This window comes from Euwallacea similis, chromosome 4 (assembly GCF_039881205.1).
Source record: "Euwallacea similis isolate ESF13 chromosome 4, ESF131.1, whole genome shotgun sequence".
In the NCBI taxonomy this organism is placed as follows: Eukaryota; Metazoa; Arthropoda; class Insecta; order Coleoptera; family Curculionidae; genus Euwallacea; species Euwallacea similis.
The window spans coordinates 5,644,763-5,672,053 of record NC_089612.1 but is presented as its reverse complement, the minus strand read 5'-3'; the positions used below and the strand labels follow the sequence as shown (position 1 = coordinate 5,672,053).

Here is a 27,291-nt window from a genome sequence, read left to right as displayed (position 1 = left end):
CTATAGCATTCCAACAATAATCATTTTCAATCTACATTTCTAGATAAAGCTGGAGGACATGCGGCAGTTTCTGAAGTCAGCGATGACCGCCAAATCCAGCTACCATCTTCCCAAATCCAACGCAGCCACCAAACGGTTGCTGTTGCTGTTCCTGACCACTTTGCTTCTTTTGCTAGGAAGGCTGCAGATTATGGGTTCTCAGCTGCCGGTTTTCACGAGATTTGACAATCCAGCTTCAGTGGCACCTTCCCCTTCCAGACAGCTGACTTACCACTACTTAATAAGCGTTAATTTGTGGCTGCTGCTTTTCCCTTGTAGCCTTTGCTGCGACTGGACCATGGGTACCATACCTATAGTGGACTCACTTCTGGATCCCAGAAATTTGTCCACCTTAGCTAGTTATATGTTTCTATTGCTGATGATTGGCACAGCGTTTGTAACCGAGAATCGACATCAAAGTGTTGTGCTTTTAATGGTAAGTTATCAACAGAAATATTCTGTTTATCGATTTGCCTCGCCCAGAACAACGAAAAGATTTCCATATTTTTTTCCAGAGCACCTCGCTGCTTGTTTTGCCTTTCATACCGGCCTCGAATTTATTTTTTCCCGTGGGGTTTGTAGTGGCCGAACGAGTCCTTTATATGCCATCAATGGGGTTTTGTATGCTTATCGGATATGGCTGGCAAATCCTGCGCTGCAAAGTGGGGAAAAAGTTGGCCTGGAGTTTGGCGTGTTTGTTGATCGTGTCTCATGGGGCCAAAACCTACCTGAGGAACTGGGATTGGGAGAACGAGTATACGATCTTCATGTCCGGTCTGCGGGTCAATCAGAGAAACGCCAAATTGTTTAATAATGTCGGACATGCCCTGGAGAGCCAAGGTAAGTAAGGGATTCACGTAATGATCTACCAGGTATACTTCATAAATACCTTAATTATGTATTATTTAATTTTTAAGATTAAAACGCGCATTACTCATTCGCCATACTGACAAGATTGCACCAGAATTATTCTCTTGCTCACATGAGGCATTAATTTGTATCGTCCTTACTGGAAAACATTTTTGAAATAGTGTAAAGTGACTGAAACTCCTGCAGACATTTATTTGTACACTTTACAATAAATATAAATTTCTACATAAATATTGATCCTCGATCGCTTCTTTGCCAAACTATAGTAAATTATTTTTTAAATCAATGACCTAGAAAAACTGAACGTAGCAAACTGGAAAATTGCAAACTGCAAAATTTTTGACGTAAAGCCACCATCCATTAGTGTCCCCTTGACGTCATTTTAACGCCAATGATCCATTAAGCCTCAATACAATGAGCACATATAAGACTTAAAAGATCGTCTATTTTGTTACTCAACATTGATTAAATATATGTTAGTATGACACCTTTGCTACATAGTTTAGAAGCTGCCTTAAAAAGCAGATTAATGCACAATGTTGAATAACACGTTTATTTTACAACGTGGTTATAACGCTGAATTTGTTAGATACTTTGGATCAAGCTTAAAAATTTACGATATATTCAACTGAAATCTTAACTGCATCTTCGCCATTCTATTTTACAAAATGTCGGATTTCTGCAACCTGTTTTTCTCTTCAGGGAAATTCCTTGAAGCCCTCCAGTTTTTCAAGACAGCCGTTAGCGTGCAAGAAGACGACGTTGGAGCCTACATTAACGTGGGCCGGACTTATAATCACCTTAAAATGTACAAAGAAGCAGAAGAAGCTTACCTTAAAGCAAAATCCCTGCTACCGAAAGCTAAACCCGGAGAATCCTATCAGGCGAGGATCGCACCGAATCATTTAAATGTCTTTTTGAACTTGGCCAATTTGATTTCCAAGAATCACACACGGTAATTTAATATAAAGCTTAACACGGTTTTCTTTCTTTCGTCGGAATAAGAAGGTGCATAAAAAACGTTTCCCGTTCCTCTTTGCATGATTAGAAAGTCCCTGTTCTTATTTTAGGTCTTAAAAATTCTAATTTGCCTCGCACTTTTATAGGCTGGAAGAAGCGGATATGCTATACAGACAAGCCATAAGCATGAGAGCGGATTACACCCAGGCATACATTAACAGAGGGGATATTTTGATAAAATTGAATAGGACCAAAGAGGCTCAGGAAGTGTATGAAAGAGCCCTTTTGTACGACAGCAACAATCCCGATATATATTATAATGTAAGTAGGGGATTAGATTTTCACCTTTATTCGACAGCTCTATTCATCACCTTTTATACGCACTTAATAGACTTTCTGATACTTAAAAAAATAATTTTTAGCTGGGGGTAGTATTTCTGGAACAAGGCAAAGCCTCCCAAGCTCTGGCCTATCTAGACAAAGCTTTGGAAATCGACCCAGACCACGAGCAAGCATTATTAAATTCTGCAATAGTCTTGCAAGAATTTGGAAGACCAGAATTCAGAAAAACTGCCAGAGAACGGCTCCTTAAGCTCCTAGTTAAAGACAAGAGCAACGAAAGAGTGCATTTTAACCTGGGAATGTTGGCCATGGACGACAAAGACATAGAGGAAGCGGAGCATTGGTTCCGAAGGGCCGTGCATTTGAAGGCCGATTTCCGGAGCGCCCTTTTTAACTTGGCTCTCCTTCTTGCGGACGATATGCGTCCCTTGGAAGCAGCACCTTTCTTGAATCAGTTGGTCAAGTACCATCCTGACCACGTTAAAGGCCTGATTCTGCTCGGGGACATTTATATCAACAATATTAAAGATTTGGATGCGGCTGAAAATGTAATTATTATTACAATCTTAATCTCACATAATAACAATAACATTTCAGTGCTACAAACGAATCTTAGAGCTAGAACCTGACAACATCCAAGGTCTGCACAATCTTTGTGTAGTCCATGTTGAACGAGGGAAATTGCTGGAGGCCCAATCTTGCTTGGAAGAAGCGCATCATCTAGCACCGGAAGAGGACTATATCATCAAACATTTGACCATAGTCCAAAATCGCATCTCTAAGTTAAATTTGAATGAAGATATCGCGGAGCCAAAGGAAAAAAGTAAAGTCGTTTCCAATAAAAGCGTGGATGAAAATGAGAAGAAAACGCAGCCTGTTGTGAGTAAAGATACGGAAAAGCAGAGATACAGCAGTAGAGTGGTGAATACCGAGCCCATGTTCGTTAAGAACCTAGATAGCACCCAGGAGTACCCAAATCTGACTATTGAGGGTGAAGTGGGAGGACCGAGTAAGGACAATTCCAGCAGGCGCACAGATGAGGACGACCCTTCTTCGGGAATGTCCTAGCAACGATTGAACTAAAACTGAAGCCTCGTTTTTACCTTAACTGTATGGAATTTCTTTGAGGACTTTTCAAAGCCACTAGATGTAGTATTCGTTCTGTGATACTCAGAATAATTGTTTGAAACTATTTTGACTCGAGAAAACTTTTATACGTATAGCGAGCATGGGCAGAGATGCCCCTGTGATTAACAATCATGTTTATTTTTAAAAAAATGTATTTTTAACTAATACGTGATGGAATCTCTTTAACATAAATTTTAATGCATAATGGTAGACATTTCAACCATATGCGTTCAGTTTGACATTATCTCATAAATTGCAACAGGGCTATCTTCATTTGTCACAAAAACATGACTGTCTGATTTAAATAACAGATGAGTGCAAAAGAGACGGCATTATGTAGGCACGTTCAATTTCTGATTTCGACGTTGCCAAACTTTGTTTAATGTCTTAGATTTTGAAAATATAAAATACGTTCAAGTCAAAATTACGACAAAATTTGCTATACTCTGGCAAACGCCATAAACTAAAATTTTTAACCAATTACCTCTACGGCACTTTTTTATCTACGATCGATAACGATTTAGCCGTTGTGTTATCTTTGCGGTCTTTCATCGAAGGTAAAGCCAAAATGCACATCCTGAAACATGTTGAAATAATTTCGTCTAATCCAACCTAACGAGATGCCTAATATTTCCCACGTAACACAAAGCTATGTCCATATGTAGTACATATTCGTAACATGTACAGAAAGGTATTTTCAATTAGGCATGTGCTAGGACTATGCGATTATAGTGGCCAAAATATAATAATATGCTACGCACGTCCATAAGATATCCAGAAAAGTACATCAATCTCAATTTTGTTATTAATTTATTCATTACTCTATCTAATGAATTAATTCGTTCTAGTTCGGAATCAGTTCCGGTCTAAGACTCACGGAATAGAGAATAATAATCCATATATGCCACGAATCATGCGATCTATCCACAACTGGTTTTCGATAATCTAAAAGGGCTTTTACCCGATTTACCGAGCCACTGAATGTAGCAACATTCATGATGCGCTACTCACATTCATAGCATAAACTGTTTCCGGATAATTGCTGAGACCGGGCATATTATGTATACGTTCATATTCTAGCTATGGGTCACTGATATGCTTTTGAAATGCACGAAATCACACGTGCCGTAAAAATTTTGCTAAATGTTTTATGTTATACGGAGGCAACGTATCGAAAAGCCATGGCTTCCTAAGAAAAAAATAAATATCGAACCTAGTTTACATTCCTCTTGTTGAAAGGTCTACCATGGTCAAAAGTAAGTTTTAATAATATTTTTTGGACAGCAAATTTTAACTTTAATTTTAAAGATTTGCATTAAGTCTTCCTATAGTGTGTCAAAAACCATTGCTTGGCAGCTATATACTTCCAGGAGACCTCTAGTATTCGAATGTGTCTTGCAGACACTCATAAATGCGTAGTTTCGTACGTTTGAAATATATTTTTCTATTGAACTTGGAGCGAAAACGATTCGACAACGATTCAGAAGTCTCCCGGAATTTCGCTAAATTCTAATTACTTAAACAATAACAGTCACTATGCTATAATTTCCAAAGTTTGTGATTTTTTTGTGATGGTCCTTTCAGCCAGTATTCTTATTTTTCATTTGTGATATTTTTCTTGCGTTGTAAAGTAACTTATTTATTAGTAGCCTTAAAAGTAGTAGGCTATAAAAAGTAAATAATGTTTATAGTAAATGTTTCAATGTAAAAATCCTTTAGCTAGTAGTTAATACAAATCCACGTGGCCAAAAACGGTACTAAAAATATTTTCTTACTATTAAAAACGAATCTTTTATGTCCCCTAAAATGTAATAACTGATAAGTTTCTTGATCCAATAAGGGGAAATGGCAGCTGCAGTGGATACAATTGGAATTTTAGTTATTAAAGGTGCCTTGAAATCCTTAAGTAAGGCAGACGGATAAGTAATGATTTTGTAAAATAGATATAAATATTTTTCTATGTTGTGAAACTGTTCATATAGACTAAACATGTAAAAATTCTAATGTGAAAAGTATAATGTTTGTCCTATGACTGAAGCGTTTCATTCTGTTAGTTCTTTTTCAAATTTTCTAAAGAATTGTTAACCCCAGATATACACTTTTGTAATAAAATGTGCTGCATTAGGAGATTCGTCTTATTTCATTGTGAGAACCAATAAAATCTCAGACTATAAGCGTAATAACAATGTTTGTCCATCATTGTATCCTCCTCGATGACAGACGAAGGTGAGACTTTGAGAAATTAAGTTATTAATGTCTACGACTAATTTAAGTTGGATTTTTAAATGGATGTCAAGAAATTCCCAGAATTTTGGCGAATGCCATCGTCATATCCCGATCATCAATTAAATTAAAATTTAATGTTCTGGGAAGCGCGACTAAAGCAAATATTACAACGTTTATGTGGTGAATGGCGACGATGTTCCATGTCGGAAACACCGTGACCGGACGAGATCGAGGTTTGCCTTGTGTTGGAACAATGAGAAGTATCTTGTTGTTGCTTCTATGGAACCGACCGATACTGAATCACCTTAATTGAACACCGAACATTCTTCAGAACTTCCTAACTCGGGCGCTGAAATAGCAAATGATTAAGACACAGGACCTAAAAGAAATTCTCGCTCGTTTAGAATTTCTCCTTCGCGTTTTCAGTATTGTGTAAATGTAGATAATTATCTACATTTGTTAGAGGGGAGAAAACATATAGTGACACCGCTTGTTCTTCATCCTTTATGACCGGCGAAGGTCATTCACGCTTAAGCAGAAAACAGCGTTGTCAGTGTCGAGATAGGAACCTTAGCTTTCAATGAATGTACTTTAAAATCTACATTTACTTGGTACTCACTTTTGAAAACTAAACGCTCAGTAAAGTTGCCGGATTAAGTTTCAAAAAGGAATAAACTTCGTGGACTTACATGGCTTTATTTCACTAGATAGAAAAATGAAAACTTACAAAAAGGCTAAAGTTAAAACGAGTGTAATCTATACTACAAAACTTTAAACGGAACATCTGACAGCAAACCGTCATTTTGAACATCACTGCGCCCTTCATAAACTCAGAAACGTATTAAAATAATGGTTAAAGTAATTATAAACGCTATTTCAGAAAAAATAAAATTAACATTATATTCTCTCACATTGAATTTGCCAATTGTCTTACAGTTAGGATGAATTGGTGTTTTCTCCATTGTCCTGTCCATAGTTATTTGACCCGTTGACAGCAAATGATGTGCCCAGCCCATATAAATGGCCTGAGAATTTTGAATCATCAATTGTATCTTCAAAAAACATCTAAAAACTTGGAAATTAGATCATAAAAAATCAGAATTTTTTTAGGAAATACACCTCCTTCATTTTGAAAAACGCCATGCCAGTTAGAAGCGAGTCCGAGCCTGCTTGATGCTGGGGACCGACACGTTCCAACTCGAGCTGTTCGGCGACTTCCTGTAAACCTCCCTTCAAAGTTTTGCAAGATTTCATCAAGTACTAAAAAAACACGATAAGTAACTTTAAAACTTCGATTTGATCCCTCCAACCTTAACATCGTAAATGGTGGGAAAGTATAGCTTTAACAATTCGAAAAACTCATTCTCGTCCTGAGGAAGATTGGTATCTGTCAGCAGTTTAATCAAATACCCAAAATCATAGCCTGAGAAGAAAAAAAACATTAATACATTTGGATTTAATTGGCTAAAACGCGAATACCAGAATGAAAGCTCAGCCATTTAATATTGTCCATAAGCACAATTCCAGAGGACATCAAAAGTTCAGCGAACTCTAGAGGTTCAATACCTTCATCTTCATGCTTTTTAAACTGAATTCCAGAATTTGTCAATAAATCTATACTGTCTTGTGCATACATGTCTTCCCTAAGATTAACAATGTTTTCTTTTCATTTCAACGACATCCAGAACATACTTACTGTAAGTTAAATTTAAAATTAAATTGCCACGTAGTGTAACTTCCACCTGGAGTTTTGCCATTTTCATCCAAAAAAGTCAGTCCTAATTGTATGATTCGTAGCAAGTCCACATTGCACCTTAGCATTTGGTATTGGTAATCTGCCGAACTTCGAAACTCGCCTATGGGTCTTGCAACTACCCCTGGAAACTCCGTATCCATTGCCACGTAGGTATATTTTTGGACCACCTTGTAGCGAGCAGAAGTACACATTAATAAGTGTCCAATAGGAGAAGGAGAAATGTGAGGAAATTTTTTATTACTTTAACAGATTTTTCAAAAAATACAATGTACATTGATATAAAATGCACTCGTGAAATAACATCAGGGAACAAGCTGATGGACACTTCTTTTATGGTTAAATAAACATCATATTTAGGAGAAAAAACATAAAATAATCATGTACTTGAAGAAAAAACAATTTGAAGTATCAAAGAAAATGAGAAACATAAACCGAACTGTACTGCAACATCCCTAACAAATGCAACAGATAAATAAATCAAAGAGAACTGAAAAAACAACTTCCAAAATACTTATAATTGTCAAATTGAAGGATTGTGTCTTTAAGTTCACTCTCTTTGTACCTAAAAAAAACTCATGTTGGTCAATCATTGTGTGGTGGAATGTTGACCCATCAAGGATTTATTCCTGACCTCATGTATCACTCATTATTTGGTGTGAATAGCAAATATAATTTATAGAGTTAATGGGAGTCACCCATATAAATATTTTTTTAGTACTGACTTTGATCTGTACTAGATTTGAACTAAACAACCCTCTCTCAATAAGCTGAAATTTTTGATCCCTTAAATGAGGAAGGAATCTGGATTGTATCAAAATTCATAAATCAACGAAATGTGTGCAAATTGTTCTGCCTTTGCAGGTCAAATTAAACAAATTCAGCACAGAAGACCATGTTAGAGAGAATGTTAGCAGAAAGAGTTTCTGCTTGTAACATGGTCTTTCTCCATTAAAACGGGCTCCTTATTCAAGCCTTTACCTGGCGGATGGTCCTAAACTCGTCTTCCAGGTTATGTGCCCAGACATCCCGAATTCCGCAATCTTCATTATTGGGAAGTTGTAGACCCCCTAGAGTAGCAGACGGCATCCCCTCACTCGACTAGGCTCGGTCAACTTCCGTTGGGTATTGCAACGGGTGCATTGGGTTAGTAATGTATGTGTCCGTACTGGAAATTTGATTAATTCTCTTAATTTATTAACGGTAAGGGAAAAAGGAGCTCTTCTTGGAAATGTGGGGAGAATTGGGGGTTTGAGGTTCATGTTCGATTAGGGGGTTGGATTAAGTATTTACCTTTGGGTGATGTTAAGTGTAAAACTAGATACTGATGCCAATTTTAAGTGTTTTTTTATGTTAAAATACTAGTTATAAGCAAAACCCATAAAAATAATTAAAAATAAACATACAAAAAATTTTGCCAGAGTGGAGATTGACAAGTGACAGGATTAACAAGTGAATTCTCAAGGCCACCCTCATGCTACACTTCTCACTCTTTTTGCACCGACAATCTCAAATTCAGAGCTTTATTACTTAAATATTGCTATTTATCGCTATAAGAAAATATAAGCTAACACCTGATATAACGATATATTTTCTCGTAAATCAATAAATTGGAAGATTTACATAGAAATGAGAAACATTTCATCTACACGAAAATTAAAATCAATGGTGGAGTACACGTTGTCGATAATGTCAACAACGAAGACATTTAATATAATACAGGGTGTTCAGGATAAGTTTGCTAACTGTTTACTGTAGATTCCTGTGAGAGAAATTAGAGAAACAATTCATATGAACGTAGGCCCATTTCGTTTCCTGTATGAAATACAGAGTAACAAAAAAACTATTATTTTGTTAATTTTTTCCTAATAAGCACGTTCTAGCGTTAAATATTTTTATGAAAATTGAGAAGCTTAAAATAGGCATACAGCCACATCTTTTAAGGGAAAAAATGTTTCAAATTTCACAAGCGGAGTTCCCATTGAAGTAATCCTGAACATTTTAAACAAAAAACAATATTTTTTATCATCCTGTACTTCAGACGCGAAACGAAAGTTCACCCATGTTCGTATGAACTTTTTTTCTTGTTTTCTGTATAAGAATATTTAATTTTAAAAGTTTTCCTGCAGTAAATCTACTAAACATTAAACCGAATCATGCATATGCTAATTTAGATTATTTCACATATCTCTACTTACAAATTCCGGATTTTTTGACCTTATCAAGGATTAAACTGCTAAATTATGAAAACTGATAAATTACCTTCTGTGATTATTGTTTTCTAAGATAAAATATTTCGTCAAGATAAGATTAAACAGCGACAACTTTCATAAGCCAGGCATCATTTAGTGTTTTGTTTGCTTTAAATGTAGTAATTAGAATTTTAATTGGGAATTCACGCTTTTCTTTCATTAGCAACCAAATTGAATAATGACGCACAAGGCGTTTTGGTCATTAGTCATTATAACAGCATCATTTTATGGTAAGTCCGTTGTTCATACTACAGGATGTTCCAGGAGGTGTACAAACTTTAATATGTGATTTTACAATTAATTTTAACCCTTCACCTGTCGCTACTTGTTTTGTAACACGGTTTGTCGCGAGTGAGCATTATGCTCATGCTTTTAATGAATTAGCATCTGATTTAAATTTGTTTAAATTTCAAAATTAATATGTTAATAAATTTAATATGGACTGGTGTTAAATCATTTGTTAACATAAGAAAGATAGCAGATTATAATTGATAAAAAAACGTATCCCAAAACATTGAACTTATACATACAAAAGCTACGCAGAATCGGTAGGTTCCGCCAATTTCAGACATTGTCCACAGATAAAACTACAATGTTCATTGCACAAATATTTGACACATCTGCAACATGTTTTTTTTGGTTTTTCTGTTTTTACGACGTGGACACGTTGAACATATGCCAGTTGAACTAACACTAGATTCTGGAGCATCTTCTTCAATTCCTAAAAGTTTTTTTATTGATATTTTCAAATTATTTGATATGTTCGGAATTGGCAGCCTTGTTTGTGCATGTGGCTTCATTAATTCTAAAGCCAGATTTTTCAAAAATATACGGCGCCCTAATGAATATTTTGTGTTCTCTGAATAAGCTATCTGTGAATTAACTCCACTTATGTTGAGCATACAAAAAAATTGTCAATGGCCATTTACGACTTCTTCTGGCAACTGTACACTGTGGAATTAGTTCATCAACAACGTCAACACCTCCTTTAGTTGAATTATAGAAAGTGACAAATTCAGGCTTGTATTTTTCCTGACTGTCTTCATCAATTATGTCGGCGGAATGTAGTGTTGAAAACAGTAGCACATTTTTGTTTGTTTTTGGCACGTAGGACACCAAAACCCCTATTTTCAAAAATGCGCACATACTACTGCATACTGGTCTTTCTCTTGTATTCACAAATAAAGATGGAATTTCTTTCTTGTTTTTTCTTATGGTTCCAACCACTGATGTTTTTTTAGTTAGCAGCTCTAAAGCTAAGGGAATCGAGGTAAAGTAATCATCCATAGTTACATTTCTACCTGCATTCAAGATAGGCGCTGCTAATCTCTTTATAACACTGTCAGCTTTGTTATCACAATAGTAGAGACCTTCAGGCTGCTTACCAGGATAGATTTCCAAATTTGATGTGTAAAAATTTTTCGAGTCTACTAATGAATAAATTTTGATCACATATTTTGATGGTTTATTTGTAATGTATTGACGAAATTTGCATCTGCCTCGAAATGCTGGCAGCATTTCATCAATTGTGACATTGTTACCAACTTCATAATTATTCAAGCATCGGTTAACAAACTCATCGAAAATTTGCCTGATAGGGGCCAAGTTATCTGTTGCCTTTCGCTGAATTCGGTCGTTGACGTCATCAAACCGAAGTGCCTCCAAAAGAACATGAAATCTTTCGTCGGTTTGACATAACAGCACGGAAATACTCGGGAGATGTACCATCATTTGCCCATAATTCCTCAATATTGAGATGAGCCGCCCTTTTTACTCCTGCCATAAAAAGTAATCCTATTAACGCACGTGTTTCTTGAGGATTTGTGTCCAGACAATCTCTCTCGCGTGTACAGTGCGCTCGCATTTTTGGGAGAAAAATGTTTGTACGGTTTGTAATATGTAAAATTGTGGTATCTGGGAAAACCAATTGCCAGGCATCTAAAATGGTTTTTACGCCTTTGGTCACGGCTTTCACACCTGAAATGTTTGTAACTATGTTTTGTCTTCCTCTACGAACAGAACGACGTGGAGGATGCATTGACCAAAAAGTAGTTTTATCTTTTCCAATATAGGAAAGCCTTCTCTCTGGCACGTCTTCGTTTTCTGATTCGAGGGGATCTTCTGGGGACTGTTCGGATTCAGAATCATTATCGTTATGTTCAGAAGGTGCATCTAATTCGGGCTCATCTAAATTTTCCGGAAGCAAATGATCAGTGTTCAAAGCGTGAGATGGGGCAAGCCATGAAGGTGCAGCAACTGATATAAAAAAACAAATAGATACCACGAATACTTTTTCCAAAGTTCACAACAAATAGCTTGTATTACTTACCAACACTTTCGTTCTCAACTGATAGTAAAGCCATTCGGACAATTTTGAGACTACGACTGATTGCAGTGAACAAATTAAAGTAAAATAAAAAAGTAAGTGCCGGTGGCTCAAAAATATTCTAACATTGACAAACACAATTAATTTTTGTAAATGAAATAAGTTCTGACATACAGTTGGTCACTTCGTCAGCAAAATGTTTATGCGACAACGATTTTTTATAACGCAGTTCGTCGCTCAATGAGAGAAATGCTCACGGTACTGACAGCTTTGTGACTAATAGGGATTTAATTGAAAACGGTGGTGATGTTATAGAATATGACTTGCGTCGTAGATAGACGAAAGATCAAAAGTCAGCTAGAAAGAATGCCGAGGCTAATGAAGCAGGTGTCACCATTTTATCAATATTTCCCCTTAATTGTGAGCAAAACGCTCATATAGCGACAAGTGACGGGTTAAGCAAAGAAGTTTCAATAAACAAATGCCCTGAAAGGCTTTGTTTAGGATATACAGGACGATAAAAGTTAATTTTGATTTTTTTTAAGTACGTATTTTAAAAACGGCCGTTGGTGTTTTAAAGAAATTTGGCACCGGACCACACGTCATTAAAACACATCTTTTACAATTAAAGTAAATAATTTATTATTTACATTATTTTGACGCAGCAATTGGCCAGCTAAATCTTCGGACTTACGTCCATTAGATTATAGATTTTGGGGGTGGATAAAAACGAAGTTTATCGCAAAAGATTAAACACACGTGAAGAGCTGATCCGTCGAATAATGGCTACATCTACGCAAATAAAAGAGCTCTCTGCAAAATAGAATAATACAATATTTTCGTTACAGTCAAGAAGTGCATCGAGATCAGTGGTGGCATTTTTGAACCAAACCTTTAAAAAAGAAATACCAGCGTTAACTCTATGTAGTCTTAGTAATTAGTTATAATATTTTATTAATTAAACTTTGCATTCCATCGCAGCATTTAAACGAAATCAGAAAAGTACATGTGTTAATAATAAATTGCTGTATTTCTCGAAAACGACTTACTTTTCGAGATATCCTTAAGAAACCTTTGTGTTATTAAAATAATTGAGGATTTAAAAAATCGGGAAATTGTGTCCAAAAAAACAGTGGCGTCCCATTTTTTTTGTCTATTTATTTGCAGCAATTGGTAGTACGCCCGCGACTGCTTACAGATTTTATTACAAAATGTGTCTTTTAATGGCGTGTTCTCCTTTGTCAAATTTCTTTAAAATACCAAAAATCGTTTTTGGAAAACTTTTAAAAAATTCAAAATTAACTTTTGTCGTCCTGTACATTCCAAACGAAGCCTTTCCGGACTTACGTTTATAGGAACTCTTTTGCTTAGAATTAAACGTAGATTAACATATCGAAGTTTGTCCCTGAAACACCCTGTATATCGAGCACCTAGATGTGCAAAAATCACATTTCTACAGCTCCCTGTAGTGGTGACGACGAGGACAACACCTACCCACCCCTAAATGAGAACAACACCTATTGCTTTGAATATTCGTGGTTGGGGCCGGAATATGACAATACCACCCGGATGAATTCCACCTGTTCTGAATACAAGGATGACTTTCGAGCCGGGGACGATGTCCCCTGCTCATCCCCTTTAGTTATATCAAGTGACCATCAACATCTAAAAAAGCGTATTCGAATTAATAACCGAGTTTTCAGTTGATGGCACGATTCCAAGCAACGAGTGGTTGTGGACTAACCACCAGAACAGCGTGGCATGCCGCAAGGCGGAAAACCAGGAATGCGTGACGTACACCTACTGGGAAAACGGTTTAAGTATGTAAATACTCAATTAATACCTCGGAAATCCCCACATGGGTCGTTCTAGTAACCAACCAGACCCACATGTGCGCTAGAGTACGGTCGACTAGCTCAAGCACCCCATATGGGTGCTTCAAGCAGGGTATCGATGGTGGTGACGTGGAGCTGTGCATCTGCAAGGCGACCCCAGGACTTGGTATGCCCTGCAACAGCAATGCAGTCAGACACGACGTCATGTTTGGACTTGCTGCAGTTTCACTCTCAATAAATTTTCTATACAGTTATTTTTAGCTATTTATAAGAAATAAAATTTTTATATCGTAAGTTTATTACAACAATGGAAGATGTGTAGGGACACAATAGAGAAATAAAACAGAGCTGGATATGATACATAAAGGGCGTCAAGAAGAGAGGCCTGGGCATAGCTACCGCCCACGCAATCGCTGCGGCCCCACCGATGCAGCATTTTAGAGGACTCCCACGCTCAAAACTATTTTACCTCCGTTTTTTGGTTCTGAATAAACCGATCTGGAGGGACGTTATCGGGGGCTCTATTAGATCAATCGGTTTAACTCTTATGGGGCCATAAACAGTAACGTCGATATTGGCTGCTCACACTACGCCACGATTTAAATTGATTTTGTTGTGTTTGCTCGAGAGATGAAAGGAAATTGAAAATTCACATTTGAGCGGCGACGTGTGTATTAATTTTAATTTGGGAATTTGATATGTAGCCGCACACTTTATGGGAATTACAGTGTTATCGAATGAGAGATTCGTTTTCTTATTGTTTCCCGGGGCTTTGTCCGATTACGATTGCCACGCAATGCACACACCACCCGCGTACGAGGGCCGTCTTTTAAGTTTTGAATTTAGACCTGGAAAAAGTATTCTCCACGAAGATCAATGCACTTTTGCGTGCACTGGAAGCAGTCATTCCACTCGTTCTGCGGTTATTTCGTTTCGACTGGAACCTTTGATCACGCAGTCCGTTCTTGATTCTCGGAAAGGTAAAGAAATCGATCGGACTTAGATCGGGACTGTACGGAGGAAGGTCTAAAAACAGTTTGACGTTTTGTTGCGTTAAAAATTACGTGTCTTGCCAGCTGTGTGTGAACTCGCACTGGTTTGGTGGAGGATGGTTCGCCGTTTGGGGTCGGTTTCTCTAAGCTCAGAGATGACTTATGGCAAACAAATGGTTGTATACCGATCAGCAGTAAAAGTTCTTTGATCTTGCAGGGAAATTGTGGCTACATGGCCTGCTTTTGAGACACATGTCGCAAATAACTTTTTGAACACATCTCGAAAACGAATTACTTTTGTTAGTTTTTATTCATCTAGAAACATCCAAACAGGTCACTGACGTTTACTTTCGGGTTCACATTAGTAAATCCACGATGCATCACGATTAACGATGCTACACATATTTTTAGGCTTTCCAACGTTGAAGTGATCTAAGGCTTTTTGACACCAATTGACTCTAGCTTCTTTCCGTTCTTCGCTCAAAAAATACGGTATCCAACACTAATTTTTTTACCGCCAATTCTTCATGTAAATTTTTTTGAGTTGAAGTTTTTGAAATCTCCAATAGTGTCTCAATCTCGCGATATGTCACATGTCAATTTTCCTCGATACGCTTGCGCACAGCAGCAACGTTTTCCTGGGTGACTGCCGTTTTTGGTGCACCTCCTCTTGAATGGTCGCTCAGACTCATTTATACGCATTTGATTTCTCTATACCAACGAGAAATTGTTGACTGATGTGGCGCTCCATTGACGAAAACAGAAACCAACTCAACAAGGCATTCTTGTTGAGACAATTGTCTTCGAAATTTGTAAAAAATTATTAGGCGAAAATGTTCTCGATTTAATTTCATTGTTCGAATAACCTGTTCGCTTTGATAATTCATTGTATCTGCAACGCTGTACGTATCGCACCGAAACTTTGGATTTAAGTTAACTAAAGATTGAAGTTAAGCTTGATAATGACATTTGAATAGTGTCGCCATCTATATTTCTGTATGTAAAACATAAAGGACAGCCTTTGTAGCAATCTCCTTAAAAGAACATTGTTTTCCTTCCCTCAAGAAGCACAAAAATGACGCTTTGGATTTTTCTAAAAATCGCATGTTTCACTAAAATTTTGCTCATAAGGGACACTTGCCTGTGATGGCCTCTTTAATTTTAACCCTCAATCATGTCGTACATTCGTTTTATGAAATAACTCTATGCAATGTAGTGTTTTTTAAATGCAAAATCGTTTTCAATGTAAGGCCTTTAGAGAAATTACCAGCGGGCCCATAATGAGAACGTATGTGCCGATAATGCCTACACAAGAAAATTTTAATAAAAAATTGTATAAAGTGTAGTAATTTACAAAATTTAAGCAAAGAGCCGTCACAGGCAGGGGGCCGTCACGAGCAAATGTCTATTACTGAATATAATTTATGTAAATAAGTAGAGCTATCGGTTTTTTGAGTAATTGGAAATTTGTTTAATCTCCATATAAATTGGTAATTTTGCTTCTTTGCCTGCGGCAGTAGTGATGGCCATGGCAACCAAAATTACATTTTAATTACCTATTATTTTACACCACGGAGTATTCATTTACTGCCAACCTCCTAGAGCGATATATTTGCAATAAACAGTGATCTTTAGTTATTTTGCACTAATTTTACCATTCCGTATATACATATAAAAGTATCACCAGTTCATGTTAGAACATAGCACTTGTGTAAGTGGAAGAAGGACCTAATGAGTTTTAGTATGCCTCCGACAAAGACCAACAACGAAGTGGGCGGAGTCAGTCTGGCCGGCGTCTCCACTTCAATGTTAAAGATTAGTATCGATTTCGCAACGATGTTTTTTTTTAAATATCAAATTAAAAAGCAGCAATGTAAATAAATAAAAAAATCCAAAACACAGTGACACGACGCATTAAAATTGAAATTCCTTACATGTTTTAACTGCAGCGGTCAATTTATTAGTTATTTATTTAAACCTTCGCTTGTACAAGTAGACGCGGGCTATAGACCTTTATGCCTTTCTACCCTTGAAGGTATTTACAAATACATTTATATGCAATAAATCGTATTATTTAGCTTATTGATGAAAATGTTCGAATAGGTCTGTGTTGGGGAATCGGAAGAGGGAATGTTTTGTAAGTCTGGTTATCCACAGAGGGTCCAGTACGGTCCAGTTGCGAGAATTTTTTTGTAATTTTTCCTATATTTGTGTCAATCTCTCTGTTATCTTTGTCGTGTTTTGTGCGTTCCTATAGCATTTCATTGGAAGGGTTGTTTAGAGGTTTGTTAGGATGTTTAATCTTTGTAATTAGTCTAAGTGCGATTTGCTCTGTATTTTATACGTATTGTTTTGTCTTTTCCTTTGTGTTTATCTTCGGTATATCTCCGTAGTCTAATAAGAGTTCGTAGATTGCTTTATATATTTTAGTTGTCCTTTTTGCGCTAATGCCCGTGGTCTTTGTATGTCAGCTGTCGAAAATGTTTCGTTCTTCCAGTGATTTCTGTTCTGGTAATCGTTAAATGTTTTTTTTAATTTAGTTTAGAGTCGTGGTTAATTCACTTCCGTTCCGATATTGTTTTAATCGATAAACAGATCGTTGTGTTTCGTTCATCAATCGAGTCTCGGCTCAATCTTGAACCCACCACAAGGTCGTAAATAAATATTAGCGAAACGTACAATAATTTATAAATAAGTAAACATTCGAAACTAATTTAATCCATCGCTAGAACTTATATCAGTAAAAATCCTGAAACTGTGGGAGATCTGGCAACTGGATCTGTACTGACTCCGGCCACTTCAACTGCTAGTCGCTCGACCCACTTCGTTCGTCTTTGTCGGAGGCATACTAAAACTTATGCGGTTCTTCTCCCACTTACACAATTCCTATGTCGATGAACTGATGAAACTGATGACACCTGTATAGTATTCCACTAGTATGCCCGGAATTCTTTCGCCGGTTTGTCAAGAATCGCATTCAAAAATTTATTTATATATATTAAATTTATATATACCAGTTAATCACATTGGAATCTGGGACAGTTTCGTTAAAACGATACATTCATTCTGTCAGTTCTACTACATTTGTTCTCGCGATCTCGTTTTTAATAAGAATGGCCCCCATTGTGTCCTTGTTTACTATCATCATATAAGAAGGGGATGTTTTCGCTTAGTGACGTGGATCGAGAAACCATTTTACGCCTCCGTTCAGCTACGATTTGGATAGGTTATTGCGCTGAATTCCAGCTTCTGACGTGAAACTGGCATCATCGATTTTTCCTCACGCCCACCCCATTTCCTCGGTAGCATCTTTACTCTATTAGAATTTAAATACTTTCGGCTTTAGAGGTTTTTATTGGTTCTGGAAATCCACAATCTAATGAATGGAAAAGTTTTTCCAAGGCGGCATTAAGCTTTAGCGATCGATAGTTTTTTCTTGTTCGCTTGAGTTGCTATTATGGCGATTGGTAATGACGGCTGGATAATAACAAGCATGACTATAAGATAAGATAGTTCTAGGTAAAACTGACGTAAAACATGGGTAGATTTACGTAGAAGTTTCGGGATTTACGAGTGAAAATGCCTGAGTAAACGATCCAAAAAATGAACACACCCACACGAGAGCTTCTCTTTGATCGTTAATGAATTGAATGCGAATGCACAAAAATTGTCCGAAACCTCATGTAAATTTAAACCAAAATTTTGTAGCTACAAAGCTTCCATCTAGAACAAGTTTTGCTTCGTAGGGCTTGTAAGTATTAATAGAAAACTACGGTTTGCGTCATTCCACCTCTAAGGGGTACAACAGCTAAGGTCATGGATAATGAAGATTAATGACTGCCAAAAATAGCTTGAGCGTAATACCAGAAAAATTCAGTGTTTTTAAAGGGTCAACCCGGAGTAAACTAAATTAATTGAAAAATTGTGTTTTTCTAGTTGCTATTTGCCCCAGAGGCAGGGACACATACGAGGGAAAGTTTATTGAATCACCTCTTTTGGTAGGTCAAATAAGTTCCAAACAAATTTTAAAATGATTTTTCCATTCATTTTTAAGCAAACTTGCCGCAAATATTAACTAGAAACGTCTCGAAATTACACCACTTACTACAGCTAGAACACCCCTGGTCGCGTCCTCCCAATGCGTCACACAGTGGGGGAAATACCTAATTCATGTCAAACTAAAAACCAAAAGTTAATTGTCAATTTTTTCTCCGATTTTACACAAATTTCCTCCCACTGCATTCCGCTATAATTCACGTTCTCCAATGTTTAGTTTTTCGACCATTGCTTAAGCTCAAAACCTAAGTCAACCAACGTCACTGAACGCATTAAAATTGAACCATATTTCAAGAAACATGGGACAGGAGTGGGGTGGTCTTGAAAGACGCTGGAGCCGGGCTGACGCGTCATTTTCCCCACTTTTAGCGGGTTGGTTCGCAGTTTCGGAAGTTCTTCGGCTATTTTTAGCCCGCCATGAATAGAGAATCCATCTTGGATTGACCTCGATAAAGGGGATGGGGTTGAATCAAGCCTTCGCGCTTTAATAATTACACGTTTGCTTGTATGTAATTAGGAATTAGTCACTTATTTGCTTTTGACCTTTCGCTGTATGCGGCGTGCCAAAGATAATGGGTTTTCACCCCCATGGGGAGACGTAAATTTGATGATTAAGCACCTGAAACATGTCAAATTAAGTGTAAATATTGCTAACCAAAAAATAAGGGATTGTTTTGGCTCAGATTGTGCCACAACTTATAAAGCTCTTTATCGGGGAAACTAGAGAAAACTGCCTTATATATTCTTATTATTGTCTAGTGAGAGACAACAAGGTATTACCGGAAGAACATTTAAGGAATAATGCGTCTAAATGTTGGGCAGAGTATGCTGAAGATTGTACAAGAAATCTAAAACGGCTTTAGGGTATGCAACCCTCAATTCAGATAATTAGCTACTGCAGTAAAGTTCTCTGTTCGCCATTTTGTCAACAGAATATTGATGCACTCTTAATGTAAGGTCCATATAAAATTATTTCGAAACAGTTCCTGTAGTCTTTACGTGGATGGCAAAAGGACTTTTTCCTTCTATTTTTAGTCCCAACTAAATGTACCACTTTAATCAGTGTACGCTATATTTAATCTTAACTATTATTTATGATTAACGCAAGCAAGTTTTGTGGCTTTTCTTAGTCCAAGTGGCAATTAAAAATTATTATCAGCCTATTAAATGAACGCAACTTTGTACTTTCCGTGTTTTCGACCAGTTAAGGATCCTATTATTAACTGCATGAGGCAAAATACGATTTTAGAGTTGCTAAGCGGCCATTTATATAACGAAATCTCAGTGGCAGTGTATTTAAACGGGAAAACTTGAATGCAGATATGGGAAGTTAGTTTTTCAATTTCAGAAATGAAGAGTGCACTGAAAACGACATAAAACAGTTTAAAGTAATATGCGGAGAGGACGTGCCGTTTTGACTTGTAGATTGGAGAAATCTTATTACACACAACAACACACTTGAAATCTAAGCTGTCTCCTCCAAGAGGAAAAACTTATGTAAAATTTTCGTCATGAAGTCAGTCCCTGAATGACCGAATTCTACGTCAATTCAACGCAACAAGATCCAGCTTGACCTCAGAATTTGCAAAGCAGCAAAATAAATATTTTCCTGCACTCTCCGGTGGCTTTCCCCACATATGAATGAATGCGGAAACAATTTATCTCCCATCAAAACCGGTCACACCCAAAACAGAAACGGGCCTAACTGAAACGTAGTCCGAGTCCCGCGTAGTCCATCACGCCATTCCTGAGCTTCCTGCAGCAGGAGTTATGAATGAAGCCCCTTCACGGAAACCCGGCCACCCCGTTCTCGGAATTCGCGCCTATCTTGTCCCGATCAATACTGCTCCCATACCGCTGGCAAATGAGAGGGCAGCTTGTTGAATGCGCGGCCAATGAGGGGCGACCTGCGGCAACAGCAGGCCGTCCCCCACCCCCGCGCTTTTCATTGATAAGTGTGTGGGTGCCGACTGTAGGGGAACTGACGGTTATAAATAGGGGTTGAGGCCGAGGGGGTGACATATTTTCTGCGAGGAAAGCGCCCGTTCAAGAGTTGATACGCACGGAACAGCGGTGCTTTGCGAGTCGCAGTTTTTTGGTCATTTTTGTGGTGGCAGTGTAGTAGTTCTCGTTAGAATGGTAAGTAGTTTTTCTTTTGGAATGTCGATTTTCTCTATTGTCAATGGAATTTGGTATAGTTTTTGACACGCAATCGGTGGGGGCAATGTGAATGGTCCGTACAAAATTCTCGGCTTTGTTGAGTTTTGAGGGTCATTGACCAGATTGTCAAGAACTTCAAAAAATCGAATACTTCCTTGCCTAGTCACATTAATCACCACATCATATTTAGTTTAATTGAAGCTTTATTTTGCTCGTGTTGTAGCGAATTAGTTGTAACAATAAATTGCCCCATTGTGTCCTTGTTTGCCACCATTTCTGCGGAATGACGCGCTACTTCTTTTGCTTCTAATTGCAAACAGACGGGAAATTGTTACACTACTGTTATATCAGATGAGACATGTTTAATTTAAATTTCGGGACGTTTATTATCTTTCACAGTCTCTTACGCCCAGAATGATTAAAAATATTGTGTCTGAGAATCAAGCACTGCCGCTTCTGACCCTTCCTAAACCATCAACTTCCCACGTTTTCAATGCCTTTTCGCAAATATTCGCCCGCATCTTCCCATTATCACCTCAAGCTACGCTACGCCACTGTTTCAAAGCAAACCTGATCAATATGCCCCATAAATTGGACTGTCCCTTCGAAACTTGTTGAACCTAGACCCTCTCCCTTTTCCTCCCAGTCCTGTACTCCCGGCAGGAGATAATTAATCCAATTAAACCACTTCAAAGGCATCGACGTAAGCAGCAATCTTATCTATGTATCGACGTTTTGATGCTCCACTGGTCTAGATCATGCATATTTCACGAGCCAGTAAACAGCAAAGCTTCGGATTAATAATGTAAAATGCGCTGACGCAGGCTATAATCGGAAATCAACAATATTATTAGTTGCTCTTGGAGGAGATCGATTTCACAAAATTGCCATGCATTGTAAAACTCCGGATTTTCAACAGAACACCTTTTTGACTCTTTACTTCATGAAATTTTCCTTGTTTGCAGATCGCCCTAAAATTCATCCCTATCGCTCAACTCCTCCTGATCTTCTTCACCTATACAGTCCTGAGCTATCCGACGAGCAGCTATTACAACACCAAGCACTTCAGACAGTCTTCCCATAGGCCAGTTTACGATCCCTATGAGTATTACTCTAGAAGCCAGAGATACCCTTATGGGTACTATCCCGCCTACAGTCAAATCTACCCCGATGAGTACTACTATAACCTAGACCCTTTATACTATATCTCCCCTAGAGTCTCAAAGTATGACTTCTACCAAACGGGTTTACCATACTACCAGGAACCAATAGCCAGGGGCAAGTATTATGGGGAAGGTAGCGTTGAAGACTCAGACAAACTTTGGCAAGACCTAGAGAGGGAGCAAAGGGAGAGGGCGCAACCCATTGGACATGAGATTAGATATGATACTGACTACTCCGAGGATGAAGGAAGTGTGGATGAAACTAATGCAGCCTTCCTGAACAACCTCATGCTGCAGCAACTCTATTTGGAAAATGCCAAAGACAAACTTCCCGCCAGCTACTACGATCAATACTCTGATTACAACCCTGATGAGGTAGAGCTGAATAGATGGAACGATGTTCCTTATGACCACACAATTAACGTGGATGACGAGGAAGTTAAAGAACTAAAAGAACTGCCTAAGAAGCAAAAGGAGCGCAAGAACAGACAGCGCAAACAACGCAAAGTGAAATCTAACAATGAAAAGAGGAACGATGGTGAGGATGTGGTGGTATTCACTGATCGTAAGCCGGTGATCAAAGATCCAGCTCCGAGTGCAGCTCCAGATTTGCTTACTGATGGGTCCAGGAGGAACATTAGAGGACAGAAAGAAGAGGTCATGATGAGGCCGGCCACTCCAGTGAGGCATCCATTCTCAGATTCTGTGCTGGATATGCTGAGTCAGCAAGACGAAAGAAAGAGGTCTCCTTCGGTTTATGATAAAATCAGACATCTGTTGGAGATGGAGAAAAATGCGGAGGTAAGTTGAGTGTACCTGTCTTGTATTTTGTCATCAGATTTCTAGAGATCTATGATCCATTAGTTTCATATTAATTGCATCATATATTATTAATCTCTCGAGCCATCAGCAAAACTTAGGAAAATCTGCACATTTCAAGCTCAGCTTGAGTTAAATACGACAAACTTGTGCTTAAAATGTTAATAATGAACGGTGGACATCGCTATCAAGTCATATACAGAGTATCTCATTTGAAAAAATTAGGGACTTAGAGATTTAGAGAATTAGAAAAACTAGAGACAAACGTAATATGTGAAATATGTTTTTAGAACATTAAACGCCAGATGCAATATTAAAAGTTTAATGAAGAAACTTCCTAATAAAGAAACTTGCAGACACCGGTGTCTGCCTTGGCGCTCAGCAACTTTCCTCACTTGGCCCTCGGTCGACGCTTTTTTTCAAAAGAGTCATTCTATGTATCTCTTGAATTCCATATCCATTGCAGAATAGAGAATGCTGGCAATTCAAACTTTAATATTCCTTTGAAACAGCCTCATCCGCTCATTTGCTATGTATGATATGTATGCGAAACTTCCAAGATAAGTTCCAACTTTGTTATTGAAGTATAAATCTCAAGCTGGTAAATATGCGTTTCACGAAAACGGGGGATAAAATTAAAGTAGTTTAAAGATAAATATTCCATTGTACGACTATAAGACTTGTTTTCCCGAACAGAGCCCTTATCTTTCTTCTCTGGGTACATCAAAGCTGAAGGACTTTCATGGATATATTGGAAGGCAAATGAGTTTTCTTGTAGGAAGAATTGTTTTGTTTGTACTTCTTGACATGCTTAGGACAAAGAGTATTTTTATTTCTTGCGCCAGTCTTTGGTCATCGAACATCGTAAATTACATCTTTGAAAGGTAGCAAATATGCCTTTACATAAAGTTTAAGTCTATAAATTTTTTATTGTTAAATTCCATAAAATTTGGTGCAGTTTTTGAAATACTGAACGGAGCAGTATCAATGTTCTGTACAAACTTGGGAGTTTACCACAGAAAGTCGTTCACCAGATTATCAAGGATTTCAGAAAATCGAATATTTCTTAACTCATGAATTATATTCATTAATATTATTTATCATTAATATAATTATATCTGATCGGAGCTCTGTCCATTTCGCAATTGCTCTCACAAATTAGTTGTCATAACAAATTGCCGCTTTATATCAAACAGATTTAAACCGAAGCTGGGATGATTTGTGCGGGTACAAGACATGCTTTCTCGAACATGATCTGTATTTTTCCTCTGGAAACACATCAAAGCTGAAGGTCTTTCATGGACATATTGAAAGGCAAATGAGTTGCCTGGTGAGAAAAAATTGTTTTGTTTGAACTTCGTGGCATGCTCAGGATCAAGAGTATTTTCTTTTCTCGCCACTGTCTTTGTTCATCGAACATCGTCTATTAGATTTTTGCAAGGGATTAAATATCCCCTTTACGTAAAATTCAAGTCTGTCCAATTATAGCTGAGAAGAATATAAAGGAGCCTGAAAGACTCTGACGTCACGGGCGACAAATGGGCCGTGATGTAACGACTTGTAAAAGTTTGGCAAAGAGCCAGATTCGGTTATGGCGCAGTGCAGGCGGCATGAATGAAACCCCCGCAGGATTTTCGGGACCATGTTGTTGCATTGCCTGATGGGTCAATAAGGATACGTTTAGCGCTAATCTTCAAAAGGTCCCATCACGAAATTGCTTATTAGAAGCGCCAGTTTTTCGTACGAAAAAAAAATGTAATTGAGTTTGGGTCGGGCATAGGGTCAGGGGCCATCTTCTTTATTCCTTTATTCAATAAGGGAAGAAATTTTCTGCTTTCACATATTTCCTTGGAGAGAAGGGCTCTCGTGACGTTTATGAGATTACGCCCTGAAAGGGGAAATTGGAAGGAAAAGTTTTGACGTGACTCAAAAAAAATCCCTTTACATATTGTTACGTAGAGGACCAAATAAAGTCGCGCATTTACTGCAATCTACACTAATATTCACTCAGAACCGACTTGTACATATGGGGAAAAATAGCTCTAAACTTGGCAACACCCTCAATCCGTCTGCCTTGGCGAGCACCCACAATACCTCCTTTAGACAGTGCACGCGATGTTGCCGCTATTTTACCGAATTACCTGCCGTTCTTTTAAACTTTTGCCTATAATGTTTCTCTTTTTTCCAGGATCAAACGGAACCAAAACCCGAAATGAAACCTTCAATGAGAAAAAGAATCGTCTCCAGTGAAGATTCGCTAACGAGGCAATTGACTGTGCTTAAAAAGCAGACCCAGTAAATCCCATTTTCCCCTGTACATATTATGTTCTTGAGCACTGAATTAGGAGATGTTTTAAAACCCATCAAAAACGAACGTTAACTGCCAAGAATGAAGTTTGGCCAATACAAATTTTCATAGATTTTAACTATCTCATAATTCGTTCATATAGGGAATATGGTGTAGAAGTGTAGTTGAGGTTTTATCAAGACTGATTGCATTTAAGTATTAACTGGACTTTAATGATCTTTCCAGGCTAGATAGGAAAAATGTTGCTAATTAGTAGATTCGCTTGCTCTTAGCTCTTTTGTATATAAACGCATACAGGGTAAAAGGAAGTGGATGCAGTCTTATGACATTCGTTCTCTTTAAAAATGTAAATAACTACATTAACGAAAATTATTTTGCATTAACATGGAAAAATCATTCTCAGTTTATTAAATTGGTCAGAATTTTGTAAAAGAAACTTTCTCGGAAATTGCAGATTCTACCTGTGATACAGAGAAACAAGGACTGTGCTTGTTGTAGGTTCTCACACATTGGAACGTTATTCTCCCCACTATCCCCTTGTACATTTACTGTCAATAACTTTCCAATCAGTGGCGTGCTTGTAAAGGTAGAATGTACCTTTAAACACACTCCACTGCTCCCATTTGTGTGCGATATAGCTTCAGCTACGTTAGAGAACATAAAGTAGCTTATACAGGTATCACCAGTTCAGTGTCGGATCATAGGAATCGTGCAAGTGGGAGAAGGACCGCAAAAGGTTTAATATGACCCCGAGAAAGATCAACAACGAAGTGAGTGGAGTCAGTCCGGCCGGCGCCTCCCCTTCAATGTTTAGATTAGTATCGATTTCGCTGCCTTCGCGGCGATGGATTTTTTTTTATGTCAGAGCAAAAGCAGCAATGTAAATAAATGAAAAAAAAACGATCAATCCATCACTATATTATATTAGTAAAGATTCTGAAACGGTGAAAGATCTGGCAATTGGATCTGGACAGACTCCGCCCACTTTAACCGCTAGTCGGGCCACCCACTTCGTTGGTCTTTGTCGGAGGCATATTAAACCTTACGCGGCCCTTCTCCCACTTCCAGAATTCCTATGTTCTGACTTAAATGTTGATACCTGTATACTACCTAGTAGATAGAAGAATTCAATTGTATATAATATACTTACGTTACCTATTAACACACTATTCAATTAGGGCTGAATTACCTGCTTAGATTTAACAGACAATAAATGTTGCAACAAAGCTATAAATACGTAGATTCTACTCTTTCTATTTTGCCATACATAGATAGAAATCGCTATTTTACTTATCGCCTAAAGGACTGGAAAATGGGAAAATACAGCACTTGTAGTTTCTAAATTTCTTGCTTTCTATCTGCCTCCATTTGGTCGGTTCCAGGAATGCCGAGAGATCAGTCGTTTCACACTATATCCTGAGCTTATCCCACCATCTTTCTATGAACGAATGGCGCACTTTCTCGAAGCATTTCTGAGGTCGATCAATTTTAGTTTTAACGGGAGAGGTATGGTGATTGAGGGTTGCGTATCATTGGGTTGTTACAAATCCGTATCATTGGATTAAAATGATTTTGTCACGATCCAACGGTGTGCTAACCGGGTTAGAGTTTAAAGGAGTCGCACATTGTTGTACATATCTCTTCATATTTTTTTACTATAAATGTGTCAACTGAATATATTTTGATAATGTATTAAACAAAGGTATATCTTAGCTGACGTACGATAACTAATGTTAGTTAACATCCACCATTATTCGATTAATGACACTATTATTAACACTCAAGCTACCATCGGCTGGGTGACTAACTATTATATCCTACTGACTGAAGAATAAATGTCAATAAGAAGTTGGAAATTAGTTTTTCTCTATATGAAATCGTATTCCACTTTCCTGGGGGTATTCGTAGGTTAATAAAGAATCGGGGTTCATTTCCAGTTTTTCAAACTCCATTAATTCCAAAAATTGCGTGGAATATTTTGATATCTCCATACGCCAACATTTCTCGACTGTTCATAATACTTTTATGAAATGTATCGAGCAATTGCTCCGTACGTTTTCGA

At 37.7% G+C, this 27,291-nt stretch overlaps 4 protein-coding genes across 5 annotated transcripts in view; 3 read left to right on the top strand and 1 right to left on the bottom strand.

The window, feature by feature from the left end:
* LOC136408524 (protein O-mannosyl-transferase Tmtc3-like) overlaps positions 1-5,463 on the top strand; it is a 32,232-nt gene extending 26,769 nt beyond the window's left edge. The window contains exons 6-11 of one of the 2 annotated variants that reach the window (XM_066389558.1): positions 56-475; positions 555-879; positions 1,612-1,864; positions 2,016-2,190; positions 2,292-2,759; positions 2,809-5,463. In XM_066389558.1, the coding sequence (XP_066245655.1) occupies positions 56-475; positions 555-879; positions 1,612-1,864; positions 2,016-2,190; positions 2,292-2,759; positions 2,809-3,279 (2,112 nt within the window). In that variant the 3' untranslated portion in view covers positions 3,280-5,463. Of the gene's footprint in view, positions 1-43; positions 476-554; positions 880-1,611; positions 1,865-2,015; positions 2,191-2,291; positions 2,760-2,808 lie in introns of both variants that reach the window. The other variant, XM_066389557.1, reaches the window with a different exon arrangement.
* Positions 5,464-6,245: 782 nt separating this feature from the next.
* Positions 6,246-8,743, bottom strand: Pop2 (CCR4-NOT transcription complex subunit Pop2). The gene is made up of 7 exons (XM_066389239.1): positions 8,612-8,743; positions 8,300-8,486; positions 7,262-7,488; positions 7,045-7,208; positions 6,876-6,988; positions 6,685-6,825; positions 6,246-6,630 (listed from the first exon to the last, which is right to left on the bottom strand). Exons 2-7 carry the CDS (start codon positions 8,405-8,407, stop codon positions 6,502-6,504), a joined length of 882 nt encoding a protein of 293 aa, XP_066245336.1. The 5' UTR covers positions 8,408-8,486; positions 8,612-8,743; the 3' UTR covers positions 6,246-6,501.
* A 928-nt stretch (positions 8,744-9,671) lies between these two features.
* Positions 9,672-14,025, top strand: LOC136408192 (uncharacterized). Its single transcript, XM_066389053.1, has 4 exons — positions 9,672-9,800; positions 13,356-13,547; positions 13,600-13,716; positions 13,769-14,025. The coding sequence occupies exons 1-4, from the start codon at positions 9,749-9,751 to the stop codon at positions 13,990-13,992; spliced, it is 585 nt and encodes a 194-aa protein (XP_066245150.1). The 5' UTR covers positions 9,672-9,748; the 3' UTR covers positions 13,993-14,025.
* Positions 14,026-20,800: 6,775 nt separating this feature from the next.
* LOC136408218 (uncharacterized) lies at positions 20,801-27,085 on the top strand. Its single transcript, XM_066389094.1, has 3 exons — positions 20,801-20,918; positions 21,905-22,903; positions 25,110-27,085. The coding sequence occupies exons 1-3, from the start codon at positions 20,916-20,918 to the stop codon at positions 25,218-25,220; spliced, it is 1,113 nt and encodes a 370-aa protein (XP_066245191.1). The 5' UTR covers positions 20,801-20,915; the 3' UTR covers positions 25,221-27,085.
* The last annotated feature ends 206 nt before the right edge of the window (positions 27,086-27,291 follow it).

Excerpts from the sequence above, each read along its gene's own strand:
- Pop2 (XM_066389239.1), bottom strand. The coding sequence starts at position 8,407 with ATGCCGTCTGCTACTCTAGGGGGTCTACAACTTCCCAATAATGAAGAT. Across the intron at positions 7,489-8,299 it reads AGTTTAGGACCATCCGCCAG|GTGGTCCAAAAATATACCTA; the intron begins GTAAAGGCTTGA and ends GCTCGCTACAAG. Across the intron at positions 6,631-6,684 it reads CGTTTTTCAAAATGAAGGAG|ATGTTTTTTGAAGATACAAT; the intron begins GTGTATTTCCTA and ends CCAAGTTTTTAG.
- LOC136408218 (XM_066389094.1), top strand. Across the intron at positions 22,904-25,109 it reads AGATGGAGAAAAATGCGGAG|GATCAAACGGAACCAAAACC; the intron begins GTAAGTTGAGTG and ends TCTTTTTTCCAG.
- LOC136408192 (XM_066389053.1), top strand. The coding sequence starts at position 9,749 with ATGACGCACAAGGCGTTTTGGTCATTAGTCATTATAACAGCATCATTT. Across the intron at positions 9,801-13,355 it reads TATAACAGCATCATTTTATG|CTCCCTGTAGTGGTGACGAC; the intron begins GTAAGTCCGTTG and ends ACATTTCTACAG. Across the intron at positions 13,717-13,768 it reads CTACTGGGAAAACGGTTTAA|TAACCAACCAGACCCACATG; the intron begins GTATGTAAATAC and ends GGGTCGTTCTAG.